We start from the raw sequence: 25265 nt of genomic DNA, 5'->3' as shown, positions 1-25265 counted from the left end.
GCGGCAGGCCCCGCCTTCTATGCCTTCACACCGTCTGAGGGCGGGGCCTCCCAGAATGCAGTGCGCTGGCGGGAGCTTTGGAGTGGCTGAACGCTGTCCCTGCAGAGGGCTTCTGCTGTGTGGAAGGTTTGCTGAGGTAAGGCGGCGTCTGCCCGGAGGGCCTGTCGGACAGGACTTCACCCCACGTTCTTGCTTTGCGAGAGAGCGGGAAGGATGCAGGCGTCTGGGGTCCCGGATCTGTCATTCTATAGATTTTAACTGCTTGCTATATTCTGGGATGATTATTGTCTTATCAAGTTTATTGGTATATTTTAGGTATACATTACGTTGACATTCATCATTGGGAATTTGTGAAATGGCGAAAAAATAGGAACCAAGATATATTTTGGGATTATTGTTCTTGAAATTTTCTTCACCTCAACGTCCTTCACATTTGGAGTATGAGATGCTAGAAGGGAAGGTATCTTTGAAATAGGCCCGAATGGTTAATTAAAGTTGAAATAGAAACTGCAAAACGTCTTTAATTAGGATGGTCATTCTCAATTGGGGGAATGTGTTCTGCCATTCAGGGGACTTTTGTCAGTTTCTGTGGGGCTTTGTAATTGACACAACTCGGGAAAATGGGTTTTACTGCTTTCTAGTGCTTAGGGTCCAGGAACGCAGCCAGACACCCAGACACGCACAGGAAAACCCACCGTGGTTATCCGGTGCACAGTGTCACTCTAGTGCCACAGTTGAGAAAGTACTGGAACAATTTTAGATCTGTTGATTTAAAAATAATAATTGAAAGGAAATCGTGATGCATACATTATTGCCTTCCTTAGACGTTGAAACTCCAAAGTACAAAGAAATTTTAAGAAGAGGCCTCCATGTGTCCATCATCTATAGTTTTGTATGGAAAAATAACACGTGCTCACATCATTGTTAAACTGCTTAAAAATTGTTTGAATACATCCTTTTAATTCAACTATAACTAATCTCCCTCTGACTCCACTCCCTTACCCTGATATTCATCCCCTTGTTCAGAATCCACAGTCATTCAGAATTCGACATAAAATATTTAGCCCATCCTCCCTTCCACTTCCAGACTGCCTGGATTTGAATTTTAGCTCTGGCACTTAATATGTCGGCCTCTGAGTAAATACTGAAATTCTCTGCCTCAGAGTCCCCATCTTCAAATAGGATCGTAATAGTACCTATTGTATAAGGATATTTTATTCATTTTATTTCAAAATCTAGCTATGATGATATACTGTACATAGATCTAATATATTACTTGAAACTATCTTATAACATTCTATCTATATTTATTCATTTTCCTGTTGGTGATCATTGAAGTTTTTACCTTTTTTATATCCACTGTTTGCAGTGGTGTAGGGAACATTCTAGAATAATGTCCTGGTGCATATGTGGAATGAATTCCCTGGATTATGTCTCAAATTGCTGGATATATGCACTTTGATTTACTACCACATTGCCTTACAAAGTCATCATAAGTCCTATTTATTAAGCACTTATAATTGTCTCTTAATTGTAAGCTTTGTTTCCAATTTCATCTCATTCACATGTTCAACACTCACCAGACTTTTCTTAGGGCAGGAGTACAATTTTTTGTGATTTCTGTTTTTGTTATCTTTCAATGGATTATCATTGCTTTTGGAGAAAGTTAGAAGACCTTCATAAGGCATGCAAAACCTTCATAAACTTAATCTTCCGTAATTCTCTAACATAGTGGATCATCATTCCCCCTCACTCTCTGACATTTCAGGTGTATGTAGATAATGCTTGGAATGAAAAAGAGAAGATCAGTTGTAGGTAGGCTTTCAAGAAATGTCTTTCCCTGGGTTTGGGATTTAGCTCAGTGGTTCTGCCGCCTGCTTTGCAAGCACAAGGACCCGAGTTTGATCCCTGGTACCAAAAAAAAAAAAAAGAAGAAATGTCTTTCCCTTGTGTAGGGAGAAAAAAAGTTTTAACAGTGGACTTATTTTGTAGTCAAGTTAAGTTACTTGGGTTAACAATGGCATATATATCCGAGAAAGGAACGGTCTCAGCATTACATTCATATGATTGTGTTCAGTGTTAGGTATTGATTTTTAGTTGGGCATCTTAGTTTTCCTTTTTTTTTTTCAAGGATACTTTTTCATGGTTACATTGTGGTTTCTTGCAATTATTTTTGTATTTCATATGCAGATATAATGCTCTTCTAGGATCTTTTGAACGACCCTGGGCTAGTCAATGTTAACTGTCAGTTTGACTGGATTAAGATAGTCCTGGAGTCTGATGTTCATAGTGGGATGCACTCTTAGGAGGTGGGGCTCAGTTGGAGGAGGTGGGTCACTGGGGGCTTGCCTTTGGAGGGTATATTTCTTCCCAATGATCTTCCCCTGTGCTCTGCTTCCCAGCTTCCTTGAAGTAAACAGATTTCCTCCACCATCACCTTCTGCCATGATGTTTCTGCCTTAGAGCCAGTCAGCTACGGATTGAAACCTCTGGAACTACAAGCCAAAATAAACCTGTCCTCTTTTAAGTTGCAGGTATCAGTTATTTTGTCCCAGCAGTGTGAAAGCTGACTAATACATATGATAGGTTGTTCAAAGAGTTCTAAAATTAATAGTGTCAAAATGGATTTATAAGCATTTGAAGGTAATACCATGTTTATTAAGGGGGAAGATAGGTAGAAAAGAGTGCATTAGGGTAATAATTTATTGCCGACCTACTATATTTATACTAGCATAGGTTACAGTCATTCTTCAGTATTTTGGGGGGTGGTGTTGGTTCGAGGATCAGCCACAGGTACCAAAAGTTATGAATGTTTGAGTCATTTTTATAAATTGGCATAATAGGAAACACTGCCATTTTATACAAGGGACTTGGGCTTTTGAGGGTTTTAGTATATGCTGGAGGTCTTGGGAACTAATTTCCTATGGATACTGGAGAAAAACTGTTCCAAAATTTTGCAACATAAAATAGCACACATTTATTGTCTTACTATTTTTGAGTGTCAGAAATTTGGGAGCAGTTTAGCTGGGTTGTTCTGGTTTAGGATCTCTTCCTGGGGCTGCAGGATCTGGTCCCAAAAAGTTTCACCGCTTTTGCAGAGGGCCTCAGTGAGTCCTTTGCTCTTTTTTCATAAGAGGCCAGGACCAGGGATTTAGCTCAGTGGTTCCACCGCCTGCCTTGCAAGCGCAATGTCCCAAGTTCGATCCCTGGTAACAGCAACAACAACAACAACAACAACAACAAAAGTAAGGGGCCATAGTTTCTTGCTGTGTATTCACCTCCATGGAGCTGCCTGAATGTCTTAAAAGTATGGCAGGTTGTTTCCAGGAGCCCAAGTGATCTAAAAAAGAGTTGAAAAAATAATACTAAAAAAAAAAAAAATAAAGAGGCAAAGTTGAAATCCTTGCTGTAAAATGCTGACTACATTAACTTAAATTTGTATGCTAGGGTTCGTTGTGGTGCATTGTGGTACACTTTGTAGGGTTTTATAATCAAAGAACAGAACTTAAGCCTGGGAAGTTTTCTTATTTAGAGAGAGACAGTATTACTTACTGGTAAATGACCTACTTTTTAGTTATTTCTGAAACAATTGAATTACTGGTTTACAAAATGGTTCAGAAATAGGAGAATAGAGTATGAATGTGAGTTATTTATAGTAGAGGGGGATCTTTCACAAACCCTTAAGTATATAACCATTCTTTTAGTGGTTCTAAGATTACATACTGGATAAGCCAGAGCTGACCATAATGATTAACAGTGATGTCAGTGATAGCAGCTAACATGTATTGGGTATAGTAGTTCCTCTTATCCGTAGGGGATATGTTCATGTTCCATGACCTCCAGTGGATTCCTGAAACCACCATTAGTACCCTATATATTATCTTTTTTCCTATATACCCTGAAGCTTTGCATATTGTACAGGATTAATGTTCTCTCTCATGTTTTATGCCTTCCTGCTTCCTTTGCATTACTACTCTTGAGCTTTGGGGCTACTATTTGTAAAATAAAAGTTGCTTGGAGATGTGAGCATTGTGATCCTGTGATGACCCATTGATAACTCAGAGTGACCGAGTGACTAACCAGTGAGAAGCATATGCAGTGTGGATGTGGGATGTGCTAGACAAAGGGATGATTCAGGTCCCAAGCAGGATGGGAAGCAGTGGGATAGTGGCAGCTTTCATCATGCTACCCAGAACAGTGCATGATTAACTTATGAGTTGTTTCTAGAATTTTCCACTTAATATTTTCAGACCACATTTGATTGTGGGTAACAAACTACAAATCTGCTGTTAAGGGGAAACTTCCTACTGTACTCCCTATATGGCAGGCTCTATTTTAATTGCTTTATATTATTTATTTTATATTAGTTTATTTATTTGAGATGGGGTCTCACTGTGTAGCTCAGGCTGGCCTTGAATTCATGGTCATCCTCCTGCCTCAGACTCCCATGTGCTGGGATGACAGGTGTGCACCACTGCTCCCTGCCTTAATTGCTTTTTGTCATTTTACACTTGTACCTTGTGGGGTAATACTGTAATTTTATGCCGCTATAGAGATGTGGATATAAGGAACAAAAGGGGTTAAGTAACTTGTGCAAAGTCCCATCTCTAGCCAAGGGCAGACCTGGCCTTCACACCAATCTCCAAGCATGTTTTACTTAGGGTATGGAAAACATTCAGTACTACTTTTAAATACTGTTGCAGGAGTAACTCAGTATGGATAGCCACGGAATAAAGTGAGACCAGCTTCTATTTTTATATACTTGTGTTCAATTTTCAGAATGTTCTTTTGATTTTTAGTTTACTAATTCTGTCAGGTTTCTTTCTTATAACCAATTTATTCAGGACAGTGTGGTGGTTAAAGTGTAGGCTCAGGAGTCAGATGAACCTCTTTTCCAAATCTAGTACTGTGCTAATTAGGATTGGAACTGTTGTTTAGTGTTGCAACAGTAGAAAATTATCTTCCCTTTGTTAAAATAAAATTTTTTCATTTGAAGTGTAGGATAGTTAAAATAATTTTAGGAGAATAGTTATGAGCATTTGATGAAACAGTGTATGTATTATATCTGGCATATAATAAGCATGAAGGATTAGTAGCTACTATTTAATTTTTCTGTTCATTACAATAAGTTGTTAAAATTCTAAAATTTTTCCCACTTTATATAAGATTAGTGACTTCCTTAGGCCCTAAAAGTATGCTATACTTACAAAGTAAGTTTTGTTTCTATTACCCCTATAGAGATTTTTTAAAAAGCCTTGTTTTAGCATGTTCTGTTATTTATTAATTAATTTATTTATTTGGTTTTTTTGAGACAGGGTCTCACTATGTAGTTGAGACTGACCTGGAATTCACTATGTAGCCCAGGCTGGGCTTGAACTCATAGCGATCCTCCTGCCTCAGCCTCCCGAGTGCTGGGATTACAGGTGTGTGCCACCATGCCCGGCAATAGCATGTTCTGTTTTTTATTTCTGGAGTTTTATTTTTTAAATTAATTTTATTGGTGCATGTTAGATATAGATAATGATCACATTCATCATAGGGAATTTGTACCTACACATGATATATCTTAATTTCCCATTCACTTCCCTTTCCTTCAATTCCTCTTCCCCTTCTTATTTATAAATGCTTTGTTTCTGTTTTTCTTTTTTGTTTTCCCTTCCTTTCTCCCTCATCCCTCCCTAGTACCCCTTCCTATTTGAACACTTTCTTCCTATTTCTATTATACATTTTGGTCCTTATTGATCCAGAAAAACAATGTGATATTTACACATATGTGTCTGATTTATTTTACTCAAGGATATGGTCTCAGAGTGCATCCATTTACCTAGAAATCTCTCAAATTTATCTCCCTGGCTTAGTACTCCATTGTATAAAACAAAACAAAACAAAACAAAACACGTCTTTACCCTTTCATTAGTTATTCCGCGTTTGGGCTGTTTCCAAGATTTAGCTATTACAAACTGTGCTGCTGTAAACATGGGTGTGCATATATCACTGTGGTGTAATATATAAAGAACTAAAAAAATTAGACCTCCCCCAAATTTAAAGACCCAATCCAAAAGTGGGCATCTGAAATGAATAGATACTTCCTAGATGAAGAAGTACAAACAGCAAATACGTGAAAAAATGTTCAACATTGCTGGTCATTCAAGAGATACAGATTAATACAACACTGAAATTCCATCTCCAGAAAAAATGACTATTATCAATAATTTAACCAGTAACAAATGCTTATGGGACTGTGGGGAAAAGGAAGCCTTCTCCACTGTTGGGGGGAGTGTAGACTAGTGCAACCACTGTGGAAATCAGTATGGAGATTCCTCAAAAAACTAAACCATTTGACCTAGCTATTCTGATTCTTGGTATCTTCCTGGAGTTCTATTTTTTTTATAGAACCTATGTAAGCTTTTGCCTCCAGAGTGCCTGGGCTGTAGCAAAAGCAGTCTAATTAGTCTGCTTCCACAACCCAATTCAGAAGTCACCATATTTGGGAAGAGGCTGAGCTTTAAGACAAGTAAACGTTGATTACTTGAATTGTCATTCTACAATTGAAGGTAAAACCAGATTGGAGATAGTAGTAGGTTTGAAACAAATGAAGTAGAAGCCCTCTCTGAAATGATCAAGATATATTCTGTACATATATTAATTCCCCTAAATGAATATCACTTGCTGCATTGCAAACATACACTAATAAGAAATTCCATGACTCATAATGAATTCTGAAGTCACTTTCAAGGAAACCCCTTTAAAGATATGCTGGTAACACATTTAGTATATTCTTTTATTTGATTTAGTTACTTTCATACTTAGCAAACTTTTTAAAGCATTGTACAGAAATAATAATGGGTTATGTTTTTTCTGATAATGCAGCATTGGCAAAATAGTATAAAAAGCTTAAAATGTTTACTTAATGAAATATATAGTTATGTATGTAATAGTTCTCAAAGAGAAACATGTTTTCTTAACTCTGCCTTCATGGCAGTTTTTCTCATTTCTTTTTCAGGATTAAAAGCATCAGCTGGAATCAATTTGCATTTGAAAACTGGATGAACACAAAGACTCGATATTGTGGATGACTATCAAATGAGCAATGTCATCTAAGGAACAAGAAAGGCTCTTGTGTTATAATGGGGAAGTCCTTGTTTTTCATTTTTCTAAAGGCAATTTTACAGAAAAATGGCCTGCAAAGACATCCATATTACATGTTAGAAGGATGGTATTTGACAGAAGAACAAGAACATTTGTTTTGAAGTCCACTGGATGCTTCAACATAAAGGAAGAAAACTCTAATTTAAAAATTGTGTGTTGCAACTGTGTTTCAGATTTCAGAACTAGAATTAATTTCCCGTGCATTTTGATACAAAGCAATGAAAATAATAAGGTTTTCAAATATTTTCTACTATTTCTTCACAGTACCAATAAATTTGAAAGGCGTTTGAGTTTTGAGCTCGACTATGAGTTGAAGGACAATATAAGGGTCCTCAATGGCCCTTTAGTTTTATGGCAACATGTCAAAGCCTTCTTTTGTATCTCTTCCCAAATTGGCAAAGTTGTTAATATGTCAGTTAACTTTTCCTCTATTGAGTGGGCAGGTGAGATTGAAAATTTAGGCATAGTTTTATTGGGACAAACAGAAGGTTGTTCATCTGAAGAAGAATGCACCCAGAATCTATCAGAATCATATTATGCAATTTGGAATACCAAATTTTGTGTATACTCTCTTGAAAATCAAGAAGTATTAAGTAATACATACATTATACCTCCAGCTTATAGCAGTGTGGTAACTTGTGTGCACGTCTGTTCAACTGAGATCATCACCAACCAGTTAAGAATATCTTTGGTTGCCCTTACTCAAAAGAATCAGCTGATTTTATTCCAAAATGGAACTCCTAAAAGTATATGCCAGCTTCCATTTGAAGATCCTTGTTCAGTTCAACTTTTAGATTCAGGTGACGGAAGCCTCTTTTTCATTATATCATTTAGGTCCAGTGATGCTTGTGCTATTTGGAAAAAGAATTTTCAGGTATAGTACTTAGTCACATAATTCAATTAGTGTTTATAGACCTTTTAAGCATTCCCATGCTTCATAGAGTCCTTCCCAGAATTTTATCATGTAGGTCACTTATTAGTGCTGTACTTAAAATCATGTGTATTACATTGTTCCTTTTTCTTAAAGTTATCTGAATACTACCTGATGATTTTTCTTTTTTCTTTTTGAGACAATGTCTCACTATTAACAATGTTCTTTTTTTTGCCTTACCATTTTAAATTATAAAAACTTTTAAGTTTTGAAATATATAAATATATGACTATAATTATAATTAATTTGTCTTTTACTATTTTTAATTTCTAATTTTTTTAATCATACCTGAAAATCTAGGTTAATTACAGTAATTGAATTTGAGCAGTTATACTTAGCAGTTAAGACAAAGTCAGTATGACAAATGTTACAGTTGAGTAGAACGTACAGTACTACAAAGGAAATTTTTTTCTAAAATTGGCTTTTGGGAGGAATTTGCTCTTTGTGGTATTAGGTTAAGAAATTTTGGGTAATAAAGTGAATAACTTATTAAATAATAAAATGGTGTCTGATAGCAGTTTTGCCCCAAACAGAAAGCAACAGAAGCAGTCTTCCTTTGGGTTAGCTATGAATCCATTCATCCTGTTGCTACCTTATTCTCAGAAGGGATTAAGCCAGTTTACCAGGATAGGTAAAATACAATCAGTTACAAATTAGAATAAATAATGAAAATCAAGGGTGGTGTACTCCCAGATGAACACTTCATAAAAGCCTCAGGTGTGTGTTTAATCCAATGATAGGACATGAGAGAGAGCCGAGTCTAGCTTTTCTTCAGGCTTTCTCTCAAGCAGATACTGTCTCTGCAAGTTTTGACAAAAATCTATAAGAATCCATTGTATGACTTCAGTTTTGAAATTGAGGTCATTGACATTGATGCACAGATATTGGTGCATCATCAATAGGAAAAGTTTAATATGTTCTGAAGCTGAGGTATCTAATATAACCACTAGCCATGTGTGGTTATTCAATATTTAAAATGTGGCTGGTCTCAATTAAAATATGTTGTTAATGTTAAATACTCATAAGATTTCACCTACTTAGTAAAAATAAAATATTTGAATTTTAAATTGATTACACTGAATCAAAATGGTAGCATTTTGGACATACTAGGTTAATACAGTCAGCCCTCCATATCCAGGGGTTCATGGACTCTGCCAACTGCATATTTAAGATATTTAAAAAAATTATGTCTGTACTGAATATATATGGACTTCTTTTTCTTGTCTTTAGTCTCTAAACAGTACAGTATAACCACTGTTACTTACTATTCATTGTTTTTTGGTATTAAAACTAATCTAGAGATGATTTAACATATATGGGGAAAATGTGGATACATTATATGCAAATATTGTACCATTTTCAGTAAGGGAATTAAGCATCTGCAGATTTTGATATCTGCAGGGGAGTCCAGGAACCAAGTTTTACTGATAGTGAGGGATGAAAATATATTAAAATTAATTTCCCCTTTTATTTTCCCTGGTACTAAAGATTTTTAAATTATACATATGCCATGCATTTGTGCCTCATCCATATTTGTGTCAGATAGCAATGTTCTTAATGTGCTAACAAATGTGTATGTATATACATGAGTGCCCAGCTCTGTGACGTTTGCATGCTCAGCACATTCTTTTTCTGTTTGTTTTTTGTTTGTTTGTTTGTTTTTTGGTACTGGGGATCGAATTTGGGTCCTTGCACTTGCGAGGCAGGCGGTGGCACCACTGAGCTAAATCCCCAGCCCCTGAGCATGTTCTTAATAATGTCTCTTCCCATAGTTCTTTATGTTCCATGAAAATCACTGAAGGTTTTAGGAGTTTACAAATAAGCTGCTTCCCTGCACAAGTGAAGGATCACAGGTTTAGAAGTTAGTCTTACAGAGGCAACACTTAATTGGTTATGTTTAGTTGAAGAGCCTTATTTATGTTCTTGCCCTAATATAAGTCACCTTCATCTAGATGAGTGGTGGTGAATTTAGGGCACGCATGCCGCATCAGGCTGTTTGTATCATTGAGCGCTTTCAGAGGTTTGTCATCCCTGTCTAGATTATGTTTATCTGTGTTCCTGGGATTCTGAGTTGATGATTTTGCTTTTGTCCCTTAGGGAGAAGGGGGATCTGATCCTCATGGTGTTAGTATTCCCAGGAATGAATCTGAAAACTTTTGGCTTTGTGGACAGTTAAGAAGTGTCTTCTGTTTAAAATGTGGGGTGTTCTGGTATAAACTGGTCACATCATTTCGCTAATCCAGGTTGTTTCTAGGTATCCCACTACTGGTGTCCCACACTGTTTATGTGTGCCCTTATAATACTTATACCCCTTCTGCTAGGGTTTAAGGTATTATGTTTACCTTGATGGTGCTACAGCTTATTCTGCTTTGAGAGCTCTTGAAGTGTATACTTGTACCGCTAGTTATCTAGTGTAACTGAATTCCTTGGGTAATTGTTCTGATCATAAATACATATCTACTAAGGCTTATGGGGATGAAAGTCATCCTTAAATTAGCCATACTAGAGAAAGAATTCACGACAGTTTTAATCATGACAAATGTTAGAATTTCCAAATGAGTTAGTTATGAGAGCTGTTAGAATTTTTAAATAAATTTTAATAAGATTTTAATATAGAAACTAGGAATGTGACAGTCCCTGGACATACATTAATAAAGCATTAAATCTAATTATCTTATTTATGAAGTTGTTATAATTCTTTGTTTTTGATCGTACAAATTTATTTTAGTTTTTATATTACCATTTTTATTACTCACTTGCAAGATTGAGGGTAACAAATTACAACTACCTAAAATCAAAGGACTTAGTTTATTTCACATCTGACTTCACTGTTCTCTATTTTTCTTTAATGCTCTATTTCTCTCAGGTTGCTGCTAAGTGGGAAAAACTTAGCACAGTACTGATAGATGACTTTATTGGAACTGGAACTGAACAAGTACTGCTCCTTTTTCAAGACTCCTTGAACTCAGATTGCCTGGCTTCATTTAAAATAACAGATCTTAGCAAAGTAAACTATTCGGTAAGTTTTATTTACTTATTATACATTTCTTTATGAGACATATTGGAAAATTTAAGTACTTAAAATCTTTTGATCGACCATTTAAATAGTTGTGTTTTCATACTTAAATATTTGAATTTTAGAAGTATGTAGATTGTAACTTTTAAATATTAAATTATATCTTCCAAATATATGCATATTGAATCTCCTTACAACAAACATGATACTGACTGCATTTGATATAACTGGCCTACTGGATGGTGACTCAAATGGCAATGATGCTGAAGGTTAATTTTATTGTTGCTTCTGAAAATAACATTTTATACAAATAATCAATATTAATTAAGGAAGAAAAAGGAGTGAACTAGCATTTTAAAAGATATACAGATTTTTAGGTGGTAGTAATAGTAACCATAGTAATGTTTTTTAAGTTAAAAGAAGATGATGGGGAAAAAATACATAATTTGCCTCACATAGACTTGTATGTCATATAGGAAACTACCCTTTGACTAGATAAACTTTGAGTTTTATTAATCTTCTAAATTTCAATTTATTTAAAAATTTCAGTTTTGATTTCTTTTTGTTTTATTAGAGTGAATCTTTGGATTCTAATAAAGATGATTTATTTGAAGACCAACAAGAAAATTGTCACTTGGTTGTTCCACCTCTAGAAAGAAGATTAAACGTTAGTATTCTCTATTTGCTTTTGCTGTTTTTTTTTTTTTTTTTTTTTGGTACTAGGGATAGAACTTGGGACCTTGCGCTTGCGAGGCAGGTGGAGGCACCACTGAGCTAACTCCCCGGTCCTGCTTTTGCTTTTTGGTTAATACTATTCTCAGTGAAGAAAAGAACATTGAAAGAAAGGTGCTTAAAGTATAAGCAATTCCGTGCTTGGAGAAAAAAATATTTTCAAGGATCTTTACTTTTTGACACCTTTTTAAAGTCTCTTATACCATTATTTATCTAAAAATGATGCCTTTTTATACTAAGATTTAGTAGACTTAATAAACCTCATAAGAAATGTAAGAAGCTCACTTCTGAAAACATTATTTTTGCTCTTTCTATCAGTATGCTACAGTGTCTCTTTTAGAGAGACAGTCTCTAAAGAGTCCCCCCCACCACCTGAACTAAGGTAATGAATATTCCCTGTAACATACTAAAACTATGCAGAGAAATATTTTGTAAGGATATGAAGTAGTTGTTTAAGCAATAGAAAACAAATTTGTATAATTTTCATTTACAATAGTCAAAACATAATAACCAGTATATTTTGCTGAAAAGTCTACCGGTGAGAGAACAGGTCTTTTTGTGACAACATTTCTTTAAACAGAGTTCACAATTATTTTTCCCTGTTGTCAAATCAGTTGCAGATATTCGTGTGTTAATGTTGATCTATGATGAGATTTAAAAGTCCTTTTCACATGGGTTGGTATTATCAAATACTGGTATCAGTCTTTGTAGGTTTTTTTTAAAGAAAAAAAGTTTTACTGGAACACAGGCATGCTTATTGATTTATATATTATCTAAGTCCCTTTTTAGTTATGAAGAGAGAAGAAACAATTACTTGTTACTCCACTACTAAGAAATAACAAATTTTAACACTTCTGTATGTATCTTCTTATGGATAGTTAATGAATTTATGCAAATTTACATGGAAATGTGATTATAATATGCATATTTTTTGTAATTTGTCTTTTTGTTTATAAGAATTTTGAAATATATAGAAGAATTTGAAGAATGCAGTGATTGTCTCTGTAGTTCCCATGTAGTTTCAGCTGTTGTCTCTCTCCCTCTCCTATGCACCCTGCTGTATTGTTAGTTTTGATAATCATATTTGCTACTTCTTATGTTTGCCTATGAGCCTATGTATTTTCAGAACACTTTGAATATTGCAAATGTTATGATACTTCATTTCCATTTATTTTGGCAGGAGACCTAAAACTGTGGATATTCTTCCATATAACCACAATACTGTCATGGTTAGAAAGTAAAAGTGAATTTACTGAATGCTTATTCAATACATATTAGAAAATTAATGTGAATAGTAGGTAAATAAAATGTTATAATGGATGTAGAACTGTAAAGGGAGAGACTGATAAATTAAAAATTTTTGTACCCTGAACAAAGTAAAATAAATAAAAAGACAAATGGGGGGGGAATTATGATATATGACAAAGGATTCATTTCCTTAATGTAAATATTCTTTATAAAGCCTTCTTAGGGGAAACTTCTTATTAGCTATTAAAATATGAATTGCATGTATCTTTTTACTCTCGCAGTTTTACTTCTAAAAATCAGTTCTTAGGAAAGAAAATGATTTGTGGGGTGCTGGGGATTGAACCCAAGGCCTCATGCATGCCAAGCATGTGCTTTATTATTGTGCTACCCCTCAAGTCCAAAGATGATTTTGTAAGAGCTTTTATGTAACATTTATAAATAACAATATTGGTCAAAATCTTAAATATCCATCCTTAGAAATATGGTAAATAAATTACGATATAACTGAACCATGGAATATTACATACTTGTCAAAATAATGTTCATTTCTATATTGATTTAGAAATGATGCCAGAATAGTTTATGAAAGCACGATTTTATGAAAGTGGTACCAACTTTCCTGATTAAAAACAACTTGAAATGATACCTGAAATAATTTTTAAAATTTTTGTTAAAGCTTCAAAAGGCTGATCATATAAGAATAAATTATCAAGTCAAACTTTCAAGGCTGGGGCTTAGAGAAAGAAGCAGAATACTGATACTCCTTTTGCCCTGGGAACAAATGCATTGAACCTACAGTGGTGATTCCCCAGATACCTTGGTAGAAACCAACATAAAATCCTCTCTGAAAGAACATTTATCTTTGTTCTCATAGAAATCTCACAAGTGATTTTTTTTCAAAGAAAATGAGTCACCCACAAAATAACGAAGCACATGAAGAAACAAGGCATCATGAGTAATTATTCATAGAAAACAACCAAATAGCATTTCTGTTAACTGAAATAAAAATAAAAACTGTTAAAAAGATTAAAGGGATGCAGAGAAATTAGTGAATCAGAATTTATTAGAAAATTATCCAGAAGGTGGTACAAAGACAGGAAAATATGAAAGGTTTTAAACAATATGAAGGGGAGGCAAGGAGAAATGGAAGTGGGTGGTAAGCCATATGTTGTTTTAAATTTCTGCCTTCTAACAGTAGTTGCTTTTTAGAAATAAGCAGATCTACCTCTCCCTACCCCATTTTACACAATGACGTGAAGAAGCACATGAAGAGCTAGGAATGTTAAGTGACTCGCACAGCTAGAGCTAGAGTCCATTGCACTGTTCTTTCTCCCATGAAATCTAGTTTTTACTCAGTTTTTTGAGGGGAAAAGGGGGGACTGGCACCTTGGAAGAATTTGTGAACTCATACAGGGATGCTCATAGCAATGTTTATAGTGTTCCAGAACTGGGTGTAACCCAAATGCCCAACCGCGGAGTGGCGAAGTAAATTGTAGTCACAGGATGGACTACTAGAGAGCAACAAAAGAATAGTCCACAGCTGCTAATGAAGACATGCACACAACTGTGAAACCTAATGCAATCAGAATAATTCCACTTATAAGAGATTTCCAAGCAAAACATCCAAAAAGTATGCCTCAGGAATTCATACACAGGTGCTAAAATTATGAGGATAAGGAAGTTAGCTTAAAACAGTGAGGGTAATGTTTTCTCGCAGGGAGAAAGGGAAGTTTGTGATTGCAGGAAACTCACAGGCAGGTCTTGTGTTGCTTTTTGATTTGGGTGTAATTATATGCAGGATGACTTCCTTATTATTAGTGTAAGCTTTTTGTTTATTCTGCATGTATGATCAAGCTTACTCTAACCCCCCCACCCCCAAAAAGCAAGGTTTAGTGTCATGCTCTTGTTCTGTTTGTTTATTTGGTTTGGTTTTTAGGTAGGGTTTTTTGTTTGTTTTTTGGGAGGAGGAGAAGAAGGAAAATATTCTTTAACATCTACATGAAAAAGTTCTGGGAAGGTCAGCAGTCCATTAGCTGTGCAAATAGGACTGCACATATAGGAAGAGAAGGTAAAATATTGTTTATTTCAGTCTGCCCGCCTAGTCCTTGGTTCTACTCCCTACCCATGCAGGGCTTCAGTTTGACTATATATCACTGATGGATGCATCTCTTTTCACCTCAGTCACAAATGACTGAAAAAATGAGCATTGGAATGTGAAAGATGTAGCGTTCAGAGAACTAGGTCAGCGTGAAAAGTTTGAAAATGTAGATATACGTTTTACATGCTTTGTACGATAATAATGTAAGATACAGAAATAATTTAGTCTTCACGCTCCACCTTTTATTCATTCATGGAAACAAATTTGCCTTCTTTAAAATTTAAATGAAAGGAATCTAAAAAAGAAATGCATTTTGTTTTTAAATATAGAAAAACATGTTTTATTAAAAGCTAGATTAATACTTAAACAGCCTAAAATATCCATCTAAAATGAAACAACTTCCATCAGTTCAGTGACACGACTGTTTAAATTTTCAGTAGCAAAATATATTCCGTGAATGTTTCACCCTTAGTGCTGAAATCTACTCATCTGGTATAATAAGAGGAATACATTGCTCTATGCCCTGTTAATTGCTAAATTTCTGTTTTTCAATACTGTACTTTTAAGATTTTTTTTTTAAGTGGAGTTTATCCTAACACTGAGCTTACTAGCACAAAAATAAACTTATAGCAAGTTGGGGGCTTTTATGTGTTATCTTGAAATTTTTGCTATAAAATTATATAAACAGGATTTCAAATGTGAAATTCAAAGTGTCATTTCTATTCATGATGATGTCTTTACTTATGTAGGTACTTTGTGTTTGAAGTAGAAATGATTTCAATAAGAACGTTTTTTGGTAGGCGTAGATTTTTATTCATAGTGATTCCTAACTACTTTGATGTTTAAACTATGTATTGCAGTTATTTGCTATGTTTTCCTTTGAAAGAAAAAAAATACAATTTGTTTTTGTAATTAGGGAGACTTAAAATCTATCAATAAAGCAGCTGTGCTTTAAGAAATATTCTCTTTTTCTATAGCAAATGAATTAAAAAAACATTTGGAGTACTTCTTGAATTAATGGCATGTCTGATTTCAGTTTATAATAATGTTTCCAGCAACTGTTTTTCTTTCTATTTTACAGATTGGTTTAGTTTCTATTCAAGAATTACAGCAGCATCTCTTGCTTAAGGAAAAAATTATTTCAAAATCTTGGAAAGCTTTAATAAATTCAATTCAAGGAAAAGATAATAGTACATCATATGCAGAGGAGGTAAAATTAATCATGTGGCCATTTTTTTACTTTATGAGTTGAAATTCTACAAGCTGTGAAGAGTTATTTAAATTTGAATATTGGAATAAGAAATTGTTTCTCAGTGGATCAAGAAGAAAAGTGGCAGGGACAATAGTGGTAGTCTTTATAACTTTGAAAAGTATTTGATTAAGGAGCCAGTATTGCACCAATTTACATATAATCCCAAAGGACATTACATCTTAACTTAAAACTTGGTTATAAAGAAGCTTGAAGAATAAGTTCTTTTGTTTTAAAAGGTTTTAGCTATTAAACTTTTTTATTTGCATGGTTTGGATAGAAATTATTCCCAAATTATGTATTTCTTGAATATGTAAATAAAATATACTGAGCATTATTTAATCTTGTATTGGTGATGCCGTAATTTTGTATTAGTATATGATAATTGTTCTTTTAGCTAGCTGAATTGTTCATTTTTAAAGGTATTTATTCCTCTGGTAAATGTCTCTACATTGTTGTTTTCTTAGCCCTTTTATTTGCATTTTATAATTTCATTCTCTTTTTTTCTTACTGTTGGCCATGATAAGAACCTATTCAGGTAGCTTAGTCATGCCAGTACAGTGAAATGTAGACAATTAGCAAAAATATTCAGACATCATAAAAAAATAGTATTGATGCATATTATTTATATACAGAGAAAGAGTAGCATAGAAAATTTACAAATAAATTAAGAAAAGCCAAATGTAGAGAAACTTTATGTTATATTTTATTCTCTTAAGTCCCTTTAGTGCCTAGTTCTGATTTGCTCTAAATTGGCCAATCTCCCTTTTCCCTTCCCACAGCACCTCAGAGATTTTGCTAGTATTATCGAAGGAAGGAATGGTTAGAAATTAATGTATTGAAGCCACTATGTGCAAGGCCCTATTTTTAGCCCTTTTCATTATTAATTTTAAAAAAACCCTGGCAGGAAGTAGCAGTTTTGTCAAGTTTTAGATTTAGCTTTTCTTATATCCCACAGCTACTGGCAGAAGCTTCAGAGTACTAGGAACATGTTAATCCACTGTTATGTAAGTGCCCGTATCTTTTTGGAGTGATTACCATGTAAAGAGATAGTTTAGAGTAATGGTTAAGTTACAGCATGGTCAGTGGAACCATTCTGCTTCAGTTCAAGCCCAGCTCTGCCACTTGCTAGCTGTGTGAACTCCACATGTTCCTTGACCTCCCTTAGCCTCATTGTGCCTATCTGGGAAAGGTGGGTGATAATGCACGCAGCCAAGGATACTAAGGTTATTGTGAGGATTGGCTTGAATTGATACATGAATGGATTTAGAACAGTGCGTGACATAAACATTCAAGAAATAGTACATATTATTATCATTGCCTCTACTCCCACTACAACTATTTCTATATTTACTATAAATCTCTGTGTGTGTGGAAATGACTGAATATGGCCTGGATTTTAAGAATAAAATTTTACCAGTAATGTATAAATGGTCCAAAGATAAATTTAATCAGTTTTGTTGATACGAATTTTATAGTCGTAGGAGGAGGGCAAGTCACTGATAAAATACAGATTGGATTATTTTCAGTATACTTGGGATATACTGGATACTGCCTGACTTTTAAAAAATGGACTCCAGGTTTATATTCCTGCTGGCTCTAAGTTGGATAACTCATCTTGTTCCAATCATGGTGTACTTCTTACTCTGAGTAGAGAGTTAGTGTGTGTTTTATAAATTTCATTTACTAAGTTATGTGTAATCTATAATATGGTATATTATAATGTATTTAAAAATGTTTAAGCAGTGAGACTTGACCAAAAGCTGATTTACATGATTTTAGTTTTGTTATATTTGGTACATTTTTTGTAATCTGTTATTAAACATATTTTTCTTTTAGGATTTTCTTGTTCCTTTTTGTGGTGAAGAAGAAGATAGTGTCCATACCTCTAATGAAAAGTTACCAGAAAATTTTCAGGATTCAAAGCAACTAGTAGAGAAGATCTGGTATTGTGTAATGGATGATAGCTTAATTGTTGGCGTGAAAACCACATCTTCTTTGAATCTGTAAGTTCTGATGTGATACTGCTATACTGATACTCTAGACTAGTGATGGTGAACCTTTTAGAGCTTTAAATGATACAGACAGCCCACTGTGTATGCCTTAGGTTCACTACCACTAATCTAGACCAGTGCTGGCCAATAGAAATTAATGCAAACCACGTGTTTTTAAATGAACTTGTAGCCACAAAAATGTAAATAGAAGCAGGTGGAATTAATTTTAATGATTTTTTTTTTGAGACAGGATCTCACTATGTAATTGAGACTGGCCTTGATCTCACTGTGTAGTCTCAAACTCGCAGGGATCCTCCTGCCTCAACCTCCCGAGTGCTGGGATTTAGGCGTGAGCCACCACGCCCAGCCATGATATGTTTTATTTAATCCAATATATCAAAAAAGATTTCTACATTTAATTGATGAAAAATGTTAGTGAAATACCGTATTTTAGATTTTTTTCATATAAAATTTAAAAAATTTGGTGTGTGTTTTGTGTACGTAACACATTGCAATGCAGACAGGGCACATTTCTAGTGGTCCATAGCCATATATTCTTAATGGCTACTCAGCCAGTCCTACTCTAGAAGTATCTCTTTTACACAATGCATTGAATTAATAGTATAAAAAGGGTAACATTTACAAAATCAAGATGCTGTAGCCTCATGGCAGAGATAATTAAGGAACACACAAAGCTTTCTATCAAAACATTTAGAGGTATTAGAAACATCTAGAAGCTTTTGACTAGCATAAGTTGGTGCAAATTTAGTTAAGTAACGATGTCTCTCTGATCATAGAGGATATTCTTTTTGGAGCTTTCAAAATCATGTGTAAAGAGGTAATGTTTATGTTGTCTGCAGTCTAGCAAAGAGTTCTTTAGCTAAAACAGGCTAAATATAGGTCTTACAGTACTACATTTGAACCACAACCATGTGAGCAGAGAGAGAGACAGAGAGACAGAGACAGACCAGGTAGTGCCTTATAATAGTTGGATAGACAGTGGCAGTATATTTGAGCAGTTTAGCAAAGTATGGACCCCAAACTTATCTAGTGACTTTGAGATGGATTTATTCTTTTGTTTCAGTGAATTCCTAAGATGCTTTAGGCTAGTTGATTATATGAATGTTTTTTCTCTTTTCTTTAATGTGGTTATAGTAACCAATTTTCTATTACATATCCAGTCTTGCATTACTGAGATAAATCGAAATTCATATCATTTTGGTGCATTGATGAATTTAGTTTAATAATGTTTGTTAAGAATATTTACATGTAGGTACATGAGTGAAGTTGTCTTAAAATTTTCCTAAATGATACTTGCTTGGTTTTAGAATCAAGGCTAAACAACTTTATCTTTTTGAGCTGGGGTCTTGCTCTGGTAGCTAGGTTGGCCTGAAACTCTTGGACTCAAGTGTTCCTCCTGCCTCAGTTTACTGAATCTGGGACTATAGGAGTATATCACCACACCCAATTCATACTGCTATATAAATGAGTTAAAGCTTATTTATTTTTTCCTTTCTGAGAATTATTTCCTTTTTTTCTGTTTTCTGGAATAATTTGTATGAATTTGGAATTACCTGTGCTTTAACATTTGGTTGTACATAGAAAGCATTAATCTGGCTTTTTTATGAGATGATTTTTAACTTCTGATTTAATTTTTAAGAGTTATGGGATTATTCTGGTTTTATTTATTCTTAAATGTACTTTGCTAATATTTTTAGTAATTTATCTGTTTGACATAAAACACATTTATTAATATAAGTTGTTCCTAGGAGACTCAGGTATTTAACAACTATATTGTCAGAAATTGTCAGGTGTTTTTCATTTCAAACATACATCTCTTTTTCTTGACTAGTTTTACCAGAAATTTATCTTATTAATCTTTTCAAGTAATTGTTATATTAATCTTCAATTGTATGTTTCCTGTTTTATTAATTTTGATGTTCATTATTTTCTTCTACTTGGGGCTTTTTCTGTTACTCTTTTTCTAATTATTTCATTATAATGTTATTAGATACAGATTTCTTTGATTCTTCTTTGGGTATTGAACTTTCTGGCCCTGAAAATCGATATTTTTTCTGGAAATTCAAGAAATTCTTCATTACTATCTTCAGATACTGAAATTTCCCTATTTATTTACTTATGGAATTCCATGCCTACTCATTTTATACTCCATATCTCTTATCTTTTATATTTTCTCTTTATTTCTCTGTGTAAATCCAGCTAGTTTCTTCTGATGGATAGATACTCTGTTCACTAATTTTATCTTTAGTTCTCTCTATTCAGTTATTTAATCTACTCTTTGACTCTCTCATTTTTTGTTATCATTTGAATTTATCTTAAGTTCTATTTGTTCTTTTTCATATTTGCCTGGTTAGTTTTTACTGTCTCGTGTTTTTAATTTCTTTTTTATTTCCTTAATATGCTAAACATAATTATGTTGATACCTTAGTACTTGTCATTTGTGTTTTTTGTTTTGTTTTGTTTTGGTTTGTTTTGTTTTTTTTTTTGTTTGTTTGTTTTGGTTTTTTTTTTGGTACCAGGAATCAAACTCGGGACCTTGTGGTACTTGTCATTAATTGGTTCCAGGAGGCGCAATGAGTACCAAAAATGACAAGTACTAAATAAATTGTTTTGACTGGGAAGGTAGGGAGTCATTGATATTGACAAGTCCTATCTTGCAGGTCAAGTTTGTTGACTAATGATAAACTAATGACAAAATTGTTGTGTCAAAAACATCAAGTATCACATTCAGTGAGTTTCAAAGCAGTCTAATTCAACGGTATGACTATATTTTTAAATGTTTTTATATAGAGAAGATTTCAAACATACTGAGAGAATGCACTGGTGAACCCTATCTGCCTGTCACTGATCTCCAATAATTATCAACTCATTGCTAATCTTGTTCAATCTGTACCTCCATTCACTCCTCACTCCCACTTTGCAGATTATTTTGAAGCAATCAGTGGCATCGTATTTGGTACTGGGGCTCGAAATTGGAGTGTCATCATATTTGATTCATAAGTATTGCAGTGTATGGATCTAAAAAATAAGAACTTAAAATGTATATAATCACTCCTAGAAATTAATAGTAATTCAGTAAATGTTCAAATTACACACTTATCTCAATTTTAAAATAATTTGTCAACTTGGTAGCCACAAAAGGACTATAAATCAGACTTGACTGATATCTCTAAGTCCCTTGTATTCTATAGATACCCTCTTCACATTGTGTGTGTGTGTTATTCTTGTAATTGTGTATTTTGAAAAAAAGAAGGAGTTTACCCTGTGCAGTTCTGTATACGATTTTGCTGATTTCATCCTGTGGTATTTCTTCATGTATTTCTCTGTCTCTTTTATTTCCTCTAAATTGGTAGTTAGATCTAGAGGCTGGATAAGATTATGCTTGAAGTTTTGAGAGAATACTTACTAGGTAATGTTGCTTTCTTACATCTGGAGGCATAGGAAGTATGGTCATTTTCATTTTGTGATATTAGAATCTCTTGATGATCGTTGTTTAGTTCTATTGTTTTATTAGGATTTTTAACATGATACTCTAATTATATCATTGCTTCTTTGTTTATTAGTGAGAATATATCTATCAAGAGAAAATTTCTTCTCATCTGTTACTTAGTTATACTCTTAAATGTTGTTTGTCATCAAGAGACCAGAGTTTGGACCTAAAAATTGCTCAGTTTCTCCTTAGTGGATTATTTTTTCTATACCTTTTTAGTGGACAGGGGTAGAAAATATGTTTTTTGTTTGATTGGTTGTCTGGGTCTGTTTTTTTTTTTGTCATTTTAGTGATAAAACACAGCATAAATCTATGCTGATATTTCTAGTTCAAACTAAAGACTTCAAAGTCTTTACTTATCCCCTTTCCCACTTTTGGAAAATCTCAGTTTTCAGTTGCACCAGCATAATTACTCATTTGCTTCATTCCATAATCTATATGCAATATTTACAAAATAACAATACCAACAGTATGATTATGACAAATTAAGGTTTCATTTTAAATCCTTAGTAAAATCCATTAGATATATAGTGAAATATCTATGAGATAAAGTTCTCTCTCAAGCTGGGTGTGGTGGCCACACCTGTATGTAATCCCAGCACTTGGCAGAGGATTGCTATGAGTTTGAGGCCAGTTTGGGTTACATAGTGAGTTAAAGACCAACCTGAACTACATAGTGAAACCCTGTTTGAAAAAATAAAATGAACTAAAAATTTAAAAATCAAGTCCTCTCTTTGGTCATGTCATGTTTCTCATCTGTTCTAAGTTGATAATGTTTGTAGTGTTGGAATGCACTAAAATAAGCCAATGTATCATAATTTGATACTAATATGAGACTAATGTATCAAATTTATGAATTATTAGAAATGTAAATCTGGGTACAAATGATGAAGGGTAAACAATATTCTATATTAAAAGGAGATTTTATTCAAGTCATTTAGGGGAGTGCAAAATACAATTTTTACTTTAGAAGCATTTTCATTCTAAATATTACCAAAACAAAGTGTTGAAAAATGAAGAATTTTTTCTTGTTTAAAAAGCGGGTGGGGGAAATACTTTTAAAAAATCTAGGTATTATTTCATCATTCCTTTATCTTAAAAATTTATTTTCCAAAAGTCGGGCCTATTTTCCATGCTTTTGCCTGCCTATTTTGAGAGAAGTAGTACTATAGGACATTTAATAATTTAAAACTCTTTATATAGTTTACATTTGAAATGATGCTTCTCAGGAAACGATAAGAAAAATTATTGTTATTAATTGACAATGATCTATTTGATTTTTTAAAATGAGCTTTTAAAATAAACCTATATTTTTTTACAGGTCCCTGAATGCTGTGACTGTATCACTGTTAATGGATCAAAATTTTAGCTCCAGTTTTCAGCTTATTAAGTGTCAAAATAGGGTGATTAGTTTGAATACAGATTCTTTCCCAGCACCATATTTGATACCACATGAAGTAGAATCAAAGGCAAAAAAGATCAAGTTGACCTCTGATAGAAAGGAAGAAGAAAGCTTTGTTTGTGAACAGCCATCTAAGAAAGAGTGTGTTCAGGTAATTACTGGTGTGACAGCTCTTTCACCACTTTTAGCGTACAGTAAATTTTGTTGCATTGTGCTGCTACAAATTAGGGAAAGAAAAAATGGTAACTATCCTGAAGATCGATATATTCCATGTGGCAAACTTTTTTTAAGTTTAGAAGATCTTTCAAGTGGGAATTATCTACTGACATTTCCAGAGAACAAACCAATAGGTAATTTTTGTTGATTTTTTTAATAATATTTAATCAAAATTTTAAGGACTATTTACTTGATAATGGACAGAGTTTAATGGTCAAATTTATAACATTTATTTTGCAGAACACATGGAAAATCTATTTGCATATCTCACAGTATTGCACAAATCTTGTTTTCAAATCACATCACCTGGGTATGCCCTAAATTCAATGATGGTGTGGCTTATAGACCACATGAAAGGTGAAGTAATCAAAGAATTTCCAGAAATGTGCTTTTGTAAAAGGCCAGGTAGTTCCTATGGGACACTCTTCAGATGGAAACAAAGAACATTATTTGAAGGGATTTTAACAGTCTATTCCAGGTAATCCACATTACATAGTAATCAATCCAGAGAAGTTAGTTGTGTTTGAGTATGGTGAATGCATGGGCCAACCATGATCCCCATGTAAAATTCCGTGCTGTGGGTGGGACAGCCATGGTTTGGTACAATGTGAGTGGACAGGTGTGGCCTCAATTAGAAACTGACCATCTCTGCTTTCATTTTCTGTTTGAGTTTGGCTTTTTCTTAGAGCCTAGTAATTATTTTAGGATTTCCTTTTACTTCATAGTGAGATTTTTAAAAATATATAGTACTAATTTTATTTGGCAGCAAAAGAGATTTAATTAGTAGGTAACATGACTAATATTAACCCCATTACTATAGAAAGCATATATTTATTGCTACTTTCTGAATTTTATCAATAGCACAGGTATTTTATTCTTTTAATCATTATAGTGTTTATAATTGAATATTGATTACTATAGTATACTGTATATGACTGCTTTGTGCTATTTTGACTTTGTAATATTATGTTTGGTCTTTTATTTCAGGAATCAAACAGTTTTGTTACAGTGCCTTCATAATCTCATCAGAGTTCTTCCTATAAACTGTTTCTTCAAATATCTAAAATTAGGAAGTGAGGATATCCCAGCTGATCGTTTGGCACTGACTTTAGAGAAGGAACTGGTTACCTTTGGTTCTCTTTCTTCTTCTGCGTTAGCTAAGGTTGAAAGCAACTTTATTCAGAACTCTGAAGCAAGCAAAGGAAACAGTAGTGCCATGATTGCTTCATCAGATGAAACAGAGAAAATCCATCTGTATAGAAGAGAAGTTCAAACAGAAAAGGAGAAACTGTTAGAAATGAACCTAAAAGTGAGTGGTACCCTTTATAGAGAGATGACTTTGAAATTAGCTGAGATTCAATTGAAATCAGACCTTGTTGCACAAAAACTGACCAGTTTATAAGTATAATTTAGATGTGATTATATTTTTTTCAGCTTTAATTGAGTTTGTTGGTACATTTTAGGGATACAGTACAGTTACATTCATTGTTGGGATCTTGTACCTCTACATGACAAGTCTTGATTATATTTTAAAATATGTTTTCACTGCCACAAAGTTTTGGTTCCACTTGTATACCTCCTTTATAAGAATAAAGGTTCAAGCTTATTCTAGACTCATTAGTTTTAGTGATAGAGAAAATAATGTTCCCTCTAGGGCAGAGGTTCTCAAGTGGGGCCATTTTGCCTTACTCTGCTCCCATTTCCTGCTCCAGTGAACAT

At 33.8% G+C, this 25265-nt stretch overlaps 1 protein-coding gene across 1 annotated transcript; it reads left to right on the top strand.

The window, feature by feature from the left end:
• The first annotated feature begins 50 nt into the window (after positions 1 to 50).
• Fancb (FA complementation group B) lies at positions 51 to 24948 on the top strand. Its single transcript, XM_010615665.3, has 9 exons — positions 51 to 136; positions 7004 to 8023; positions 10947 to 11099; positions 11671 to 11763; positions 16256 to 16384; positions 18263 to 18429; positions 23250 to 23680; positions 23787 to 24024; positions 24534 to 24948. Exons 2-9 carry the CDS (start codon positions 7091 to 7093, stop codon positions 24946 to 24948), a joined length of 2559 nt encoding a protein of 852 aa, XP_010613967.3. The 5' UTR covers positions 51 to 136; positions 7004 to 7090.
• Positions 24949 to 25265: the final 317 nt, after the last annotated feature.

This window comes from Fukomys damarensis, unplaced genomic scaffold, assembly GCF_012274545.1.
Source record: "Fukomys damarensis isolate Sample0158 unplaced genomic scaffold, DMR_v1.0_HiC HiC_scaffold_39, whole genome shotgun sequence".
Taxonomy (NCBI): domain Eukaryota; kingdom Metazoa; phylum Chordata; class Mammalia; order Rodentia; family Bathyergidae; genus Fukomys; species Fukomys damarensis.
This window is presented reverse-complemented; position numbering and strand designations above follow the sequence as displayed.

Coding starts and splice junctions, on each gene's coding strand:
- Fancb (XM_010615665.3), top strand. CDS start 7,091: ATGTCATCTAAGGAACAAGAAAGGCTCTTGTGTTATAATGGGGAAGTC. Junction 8,024..10,946: donor TTTGGAAAAAGAATTTTCAG/GTATAGTACTTA, acceptor TATTTCTCTCAG/GTTGCTGCTAAGTGGGAAAA. Junction 16,385..18,262: donor GTACATCATATGCAGAGGAG/GTAAAATTAATC, acceptor TTTTTCTTTTAG/GATTTTCTTGTTCCTTTTTG.